At 41.2% G+C, this 8,847-nt stretch overlaps 1 protein-coding gene across 1 annotated transcript in view; it reads right to left on the bottom strand.

Moving 5' to 3' along the window:
• Positions 1 to 2,033: 2,033 nt before the first annotated feature.
• LOC5580078 overlaps positions 2,034 to 8,847 on the bottom strand; it is a 70,496-nt gene continuing 63,682 nt past the window's right edge. Inside the window, exon 9 of the mRNA XM_021837375.1 lies at positions 2,034 to 3,274. Within this exon, the coding sequence (XP_021693067.1) occupies positions 2,541 to 3,274 (734 nt within the window). The 3' untranslated portion in view covers positions 2,034 to 2,540. The remainder of the gene's footprint in view (positions 3,275 to 8,847) is intronic.

Below are 8,847 nucleotides of genomic sequence, written 5' to 3'. Positions count from 1 at the left end.
AAAAAAGTTTGAGAGCGAATTTCGAAAGCTATGAAATTTGGCGCTTAGGACACTTTTGCGTATAACGCGCCTTGACCAGACAAATAAATCTTCAGAAGACACCAAAACCCTATCTCGTATATTTTTCAAGTTATTAATTAATTCCACTTAATTTAGATCCGTGGACCAATGTGCAGTGTTGGAATTTCTACGTCGTTAACCCACCTTTAAATTATCTCCCAAATATTTTCATTATAATGATTGTAAGGAAGATATGGGAGATGGGATGAATCTCCTGAACTTCATAGGTTGAGTAAATTGAGAGGAAATTTGAAGATAATAATGTGGGATGTAAAGGAGTTGCAACAAATTTTATAATCAACACAATCCCACTTACGCCCCACGCTATGTCTAAACCAGCAGATTATGCAAATCGAATGTACCTCGAAATTTTTTTCGCTAGAGTTCAGTAATTGGGTTATATTTTCATAATCGGAAGGTTTTTAAATATTCCTTCGGTGAAATTTTGATTTTTTCCACTTTTTAGCTATTTTTTTATATACAGACTATGTAAATCAATGAAAATCACGTTTTCCTACCCAAAATGTATGGGAAAAATTTCACCGATAGAATACTGAACTCTAGCGAAAAAAAATCCGAGGTACATTCGATTTGCATAATCTGCTGGTTTAGACATAAAGTGGCCCGTCTTAAAAACTTTACATGGACAAATTTTGGTCCACGTAACACTCATCGGACACTGTTACACTTCTCCTGAACTTCATAAGCTCATTGCACAATTGATCATCAAACCAACCTGTTGCTTGAGCGACCTTAGGCCTAACACCAATCTTACCTTGTTGTATCGAACGACACCGGAAGTGAAAACGCGTATCTTTGTGTTTCAATATCTTAGAATCTTGTTCATCGTAAGTCTTCCTGATGGTTAACTCTGGAATCCGATATATCATTGTTCAATATATGTTATGAGTTGGCAGTTATTGCTGGTACTCGAGGGTTGCTTTCTGGCCTGACGAATGCTCAAGGATTTCTCAACTCTCTATCCAACAATCGAAGGACCTCGGGAACGTCTCTATTCGGTATTACTGTTTCTTTTCATTTTGTTGTTTTCCTTCAATTGAAAATGAAGGTATTTACAATGTATGTAGTTGTAGTAGTAGTAGTAATAGTAAGAGCAACACTTGGAGCAACATTACAACGTGTTCTGTGTATGAAGGAAGGGATAGTTCTATCACACTTCCCGCTTGGTAGGATCTGTTCCAAACCAATTTCCCATGGGTGATGTTCAGCTTCTAATGCAACACATGGCCTTTATTGCCTAATCGACGAGCAACGAATATCAAATGTAGGTATGTAGTACGTACGTACGCATGGACAACTTGGAGGTACCTCACCTTTTCGGGTGCAACCCTAATGCTTATGACGATATATTCCTATTAGTAGCAGCAGTGCAGAGTACTTGAATATCTATAGGCATCTACGAAACTCGGTGATTCACTCAACAACTAAAAATAAATGAGTCAAGGAACACGGTATGCGGTACTCGAAACGCTTCCCGGCATCGTTACCGTCTTCCAATTTTATCGGTCAAACCGGTAGAGTATTGAACCAAAAATACGTGAACGGATCTGACTATAAACTAGGTCTGTTTGAGCTTAATTTCACCAAACAGTTCTTCTAGATGAAACAATAAGTCATACTGATCGTACACCGGGGCCCCTCAGGGGGCTCACAGTGCTTCCAGATGCCTAAACTGGTGATCGAAATTGTATTGCGCCCGCACAGTTGATTTTAGAGGTATGACGTCGTCAGAGAAGTTGTTCGGGACGTAGAAACCCTTCTCAAGAAAGTTTTTTTGGGATGATTTTACCTAGAAGTGGGATAGATTTTCACTTAAATATCTACGAAAGTGAACGGTGTCTACGGCAAAGTTGCAGATTTAGCTCTAGCTATTGAATTTTAAGAGATATGAGGCATTTTTTGTGGACGACTCCTTCAAACTGGTTCCTTAATTTTACATTTGTTTGGATATTTCAAAGTCCTTTTCTGTTTTCTACAGCTTCGATCACGAATTGAGGCATCTGGAAGCAATGTGGAGAGGTTACAAGTTCAAATTTCAATTCAAAGTGTGTGGTCACTTCTCCGATAATATCACCAACGAAGGTTCCCGGCCTCAAATACTAATGGAAAAAAATGGCAGCAATTTCTCGTGTGTGACATTATCAGGATGACCCTTAACTGGCGGAGATTCCACCTAGTGGCAGTCAAAATATGCGTAATTTAGTGTAGTCCTATAGGTCGCCACAAGTTTGTCCCTCAAATCCCTGCGAATCCGTCCTATTCATATGTGTGTGTGTGCTTTGCTAATTAACTGGGTGTTGGCAATGGTTTTTCTGGGAGTTCTATGGCACTTCTTGCTGTATGAAGGCAAATTGCAACCGGCAATATGATCTACTCTATTGGTTATACCTCGGATCGCTAGGAACGGACACAGGACTATGTTTACCACCTCAGACTACGTCTTCACCACGCGGCAGCGTTCAATTGCTAATGATGCTCTGGGCTAGCTCAGCTGACGAAGGTTTACCAGTTGCGGACACACTCGAAGAGCTCCCGACACTTCCGAGGCTGTGGGGTCCCCCAGTGCTCCCCACCGCTCCAAACCCGACACTATCGTAGGCGATCGGATCCGAGTTGGATTGCTGCAGCTGTGTTAGGTTAAGGTTCAAATTCAAACTGAGATTACCGGTCGAACTGAGCAGGTCGTTGTACAGGTCATCGCACGAGTGGGCGTGGCTACTCATCGACGAAGAGATGCCGTCGAAGATCGACGCCGAAGATGCCGGACTGTCGGAGGTGGCCGGATAGAGCATGGTGGAGACACCCGTCCCCACCGACGACATCGGAGTCGTTTGTTGCTGGTGGAGTCCCTTCTGCGAGGGCGTCCCAATCGGAGCCTGCGGACGAATCGGTTGAATATCCTCGCCAATGCTGACTCCGCCGGGATTGTTGTCGTTACTGACGCTGCTACTGCTACTTCGACTTCCACCGCCGCCGCTGCCATTGTTGGATCCATCGGCATTGCAACTGCCGGTGGAACTGGGAACTGGAGACTTCTTGTTCGCCACCACTATGTCTTTCACGTTCAAATTGATCTTGGGCTTCGTTTTCGGCGGGTCGAAATAGTAGTTGAAACGCTTGAACGACTCAATGTCGCGCTCTTCCGATTCCAGCTCGTTGAGGTTGACCATCTGATTGGGCGCGAATATGTTCTCTAGAATGGGCAAGCAAAGGGTTAGATGAAACGGCAGTCTCTGGGCGGATGGTGCACAGCCTACAAGCGCTACATGAACGAATACGATTTGCATTAGTGTAAAGAATTGCGATTTTTGATTCTTAAAATGTCAATACTTTCGTTTTTATTATTTTCATTTTTTTTTTTTTAATTTATTTCGGAATGTTTGGGCATACAGTACTGCGGAAAATGCTCCACAGGAAATTAGAAAACAAAAAAATATGAATATTATCTAATAAAATACGGCAGACTTCAATAGGCTAGACATTTAGTGCGAATTACCCAAGCCACGACGTCCAAATCATCATGGGAGACCTAAACGCTCAGGTTGGCCAGGAGGAGGAGTTCAGACCGACTATTGGAAAGTTCAGCGCACATAAACTGACGAACGAAAACGGCTTACGACTAGTTGATTTCACCGCCTCCAAGAGTATGGCCATTACCACGGCAGACAGAACCACAAATCACGTTCTGATTGATGGACGACACTTCTCCGACTTTATCAACGTCAGGACCTATCGACACTGACCACTATCTGGTGATGGTTAAACTGCGCCCAAAACTCTTAGTCGTTAACAACGTACGGGACCGACGGCGGCCCGGTATGACCTAGAGCGGCTTTAGCAACCGGATGTCGCACTGCGTAAGCGCAACAGCTCGAGACTGCATTACCGGAAGAGGGTGAGCTGGATGAAGCCCCTCTTGAGGACTGTTGGAGAACAGTGAAAGCAGCCATCAACGATGCAGCTGAGAGCAACGTCAGGTACGTGGGACGGAGTCGACGGAACGATTTGTTCGACGAGGAATGTAGACAGATTCTGGAGGAGAAGAATACAGCGCGGGCGGTCATGCTGCAGCAAGGGACCCGGCAGAACATGGAATATTATAGACGGAAACGGCAACAGCAGACCCGCCTCTTTCGGGAGAAAAAACGCCGCCTGGAGGAGACGGAGTACGAGGAGATGGAACAGCTGTGCCGGTCTCAAGAAACACGTAAATTCTATCAGAAGCTCAACGCATCCCGAAACGGCTTCGTGCCGCGAGCCGAGATGTGCAGGGATAAGGATGAGAGCATTTTGACGGACGAGCGTGAGGTGATCGAAAGGTGAAAGCAACACTTCGACGAGCACCTGAATAGCGCTGAGAACACAGGCAATTGAGGAAGGGACAAGGGAGGAAATGCCTTCGTCGGCTACATCCCATTACCCCGAACGCCATCACCCCGAACGCCAGTACCCCGAATGGGTCACTACCCCGAAAGCCATTACCCCGAATGGGTCATTACCCCGAACGCCACTACCCGGAATAAGCCATTACCCCGAATAGTATAAGATACATTGCAGTATCTTGTTTTGTGGGCAAAATGCATCTCTAATGAAAACAGGTAATCAATGGCGCGTAAAATTCGTCGGTAAAATGTTCATCATATATTTTCCCTTCTTTAATGTCAGCTATTTTTTCGAAACATCTTGTAGGCAACTATCTTCTGCATTCTTCCTGAGACAGTGCATGTTTATCAGCTCAGTGGGTACTTTCGCAGTTCAGGGGTTCATTCACAAATTTAATAATGCCAAAAATAGCCAATTTTGACACCTAACCTCCCCTTCGTACCATTTTTTGTATGGAAATTCTACATATTTTGTATGGACTGTAACATTTTGAGGACAACCACCTACAACATTTTTTACCCTCTTCAGCGTTACGAGATTTGTGAATGGGCTTTTAATAAAATAAGCCTTTTGTTGACTGTGAGTTTTCCTTGTTAATTTACCATTCTTATACATGCGCCTCTATGCCCAGGGACGCCACGGAAATGTTCAATGCATAAGATCCGCCACCGGAGGAATTCAAACCCACAAGCCTCAATATGGTCTTGCTGAACAGCTACGTGATCAACGGTATTTGGACTTCTTTGTGGTGTTCACATTTCAATTTAGTTTTTAAGCAAATATTTTCCATTCTTATGAATATATGTTGTGCCAAAGTATCACGTTGTTACAGAGATCATTCACTGCAAACATAGCTGCAAACATTTCACCAAAAATTTGCCTTTTCCTCTTAAATAGGCTGTTCTTTTAAGTTTTCGTTGGATATGCTGGTCACTAATATTTCCATATAGGACAGCTTATTTTAAATGAATATATCCTGAAGGCATACACTAAAGTGAATTCTGCTATAATTCTAATAAAAATTTTCCCTTTCTTTTATCTTCTTTAATTAAAATAGACAGGTCTCTTACGGATTTACTCATCATTTTTCTATCATCATCATTTCTTCATTGTCTTGAATAAAAAAAGTCTTTCGTGGTTATCTCACCGAAATTTAAATTAATGCTACCACAAACCAACGAAAGTTTTTGCTGTAGCGGCAATCAAAGGCCGCCGTTTTTCTAACACGTACATGTGTACAACGGAACGGTTGTCTATCAGGTTGGTCTTTAAGCGGGTTCCATAGAACAACACTTGCCGTGACAATCTCAAGCAGTAGCGTAACCAGGATTTGACTCTAGGGGGGGGGGTGTTTTGGGCGATGTAACAGCAATCAAAGAAAAAATGCAAAATATGTTTCTAGACAAACGTTTATAAGGAACGAAACAACGTTTGCAAATTTCAGTTTCTCTCGTCCGCTCCAGGCATACATTTTTGTATGAAGTTATATCACTAGTTACAAAGATTCTGTTGTAACTGGTGTAATTTTCCAAGACTTTCAAAAACACCTGTGGTGGATGAAAGAAGCTTCGTGTTCCACAGGATATTTTATTATTAAAAAAAAAACAAATAAGCATAGATTTTACTTTTTTTTGTGAATGGTGAAAAAAGTTCATATGAAATTCAAATTTATTGTTGACAATATAAATCCTTAGCTATTATAGTTTGTTCGAAAGTTCATCCAAAACTGTTTATTCACTTATAATTATATTTGAATGCACATACATTAGAGTGATAGCGTTTCATCACTCTTCGCCAATTTTGTTACTTAAACCTTCAGTCGTCGCGCTGTTGTATTTTTACATCACTGCTGAAAAAACCTCGCTTTTCGTTCACATCAGCAGCGCGGTGGTTCTGAAGGTGGCAAACCACGCGACAACTTGAAGGTGATATACGTTTTCAAGTTTTTCAACAGCGAGAATGATTTTTCAACGCCTTAAGTTGCAGTAGGAAACGTTGCGATAATCATTAATAGTTGATCAAAGGAAAATCAGCATTGCGGATTTTGAAACAGCTTGTTGACGAATATTTCGACATTGATTTTTGATAAGGGCTTATCTGCATTCATCGATTTCTCTTCATCGTTACCCTCTTTGTATTATTGCAGAAAACTGATACACTTTCCGTAATATGTTTTCGTGCTGTAGAATATAAAATCACTAAATATCGCTTCAAGAAACAAGAAAGATTTATTTTAATTTGAAAAAATTGTTTGTGAAAGAGAGGATCGATGAAGAGAAATCGCTCATGTCGATTAAGCCCTTATGAAGAAACAGTGTTAATTTGTGATTTTTCAGCTTAGGAATCCATCCCCTTTGAGCTTATCTCGAACTAGGATTTTATTCGTAATTATTGAAATCAAAAGAAATGCTTTTCCAACAATCCACGTGCCCTGAAGATCGAAAAATTCGGATAAATGCTTCGCCACTTTTTGTTGAAGCTTCGGATATTACATCAATCAACTGTTGATAATCTCAATATATCTACTTGTATGTCTGAAAAACATTTTGTCAGAAGCTTGAAGTGTTCCAATTTTTGAAGATTGCAGTATGGTAAGGGGCTGTTCATTAATTATGTAAGGGTTTATGGGGGGAGGGGGGGTTTGAGATTTTTTACGCGCCATACAATTTATTTTTAATTTTCATACAAAATATCTTATTATGGGGGGAGGGGGGGTTGAAAAACCACGAAAATTGTCTTACGTAATTAATGGATCGCCCCTAAGTCATATTTTATTTTGCTCTGGGGGGGGGGGGGGGTTGACCCCCAAAACCCCCCCTTGGTTGCGCCACTGTCTCAAGGTGACCTTTATTACCATCGTTTACGAAACAAAATCTTTAAGAAGATCTTAAAGCTAGTAGCCCGACACCTACAAAAATGAGCAAAGGGATTGGGTACCGACGTTCAATAAGAGACTTTACTACATCCTAGTTTTGTGCATATCATAGTTATCCTTTTCATAATAAATTCACCCTTCTTTTCGAAATAGGCTATTCTTCAGAGCATTTCAATGTGGCTGTGTGAATCTCACCAAAATTAGAGGACACATCCAAACAAAACTTAATATGTAAAACTTGTTTGCTGAAAAACTAGCTGCTTTTTTATCTTCTAATATATGAAAAACACATTATTGAGCCAAACTAGTTAAACACTCATAAGGAATCGTACAATTATCTCCCCACTCTCTAACTAGAATATGTCTCAAAGTTTTATGCATTCGGGGTAATGGTGTTCGGGGTAGTGACCCATTCGGGGTAATGGCGTTCGGGGTAGTGGCATTCGGGGTAGTGGCGTTCGGAATTTGTCTGCTGATGTCCGAGAAAATTACAAAAGAAGCACGGCATCGGCTTAGGCTGACGAGAATACGTAAGTTCCCCTAATTGGGTTATATTTTCATAATCGGAAAGTTTTAAAATATTTCATCGGTGAAATTTTGCTTTTTCCACTTTTTAGCTATTTTTTTTCATATACAGACTATGAAAATCAATTAAATACACATTTCAGCCCATACAAAATGTATGGAAAAAATTTCACCGATAGAATATTTTGTAACCTTCCTATTATGAAATTATAGACCAAATACTGATATCTAGCGGAAAAAAATCGAGGTACATTCGATCTTTATAATCTGCTGGTTTAGATATAGAGTGTGGCTCGTTATCTTCCACGAACGATAAATGTCATACGTGTTGTATGAATGCAGGCGGATAAATGGGATGAAATTTGTTACCAATTATCGAAATTATGCCGACAAAATGTAAATTGTTTTCTTGGAGTGCACACAAGCCATCAATAAACGCAGATTACTACACATCACATCATCTCCATTCTCTCGCATACTACAAGCAAATCGATCAAAACTGCTTCGATCTCCAATACCCGCACAGTCGCAATACACCAGATAATATTGAGCCGACTCGTGGACCTGAAACAATAGCACGCTCCAGAGTGCTCTGAATAGTCGATGCAAATGGTTGCCTGCCTAGTGCGAGTTAAGTGCATGTTAAATCCAAAAGTGCATAAAACAAAGCATGTCCTTACTGGTGGTGCAAATTAGGATCACGAATAACTGAAGGTAAAATGCAGTGCACAACCTCACCTTATCCATCCTAACGAAACTATTGTTTTGTGTAGGCGAATGCACCATGTGCTGACCACGTGCCAGTGGTCAGTGAGCAATACCATCTCGCACAAACAGGTAATGCGAAAGCTTTTAAAACTACATGCTCTAAAAACACTCTTGCGTGCTCATTAGGAACCACATAGACCAGATTACGAGATTATATTGGCTCTACCACGGCAGCTACCATCCATTCCTTGCCGTCCAGGCCGGCCTCATCACAG

The sequence above is a fragment of the Aedes aegypti genome, chromosome 1 (genome assembly GCF_002204515.2).
Source record: "Aedes aegypti strain LVP_AGWG chromosome 1, AaegL5.0 Primary Assembly, whole genome shotgun sequence".
NCBI classification, from domain to species: Eukaryota; Metazoa; Arthropoda; class Insecta; order Diptera; family Culicidae; genus Aedes; species Aedes aegypti.
Note: the sequence above shows the minus strand (reverse complement) of the source record. Positions and strands in the feature narration are given on the sequence as shown.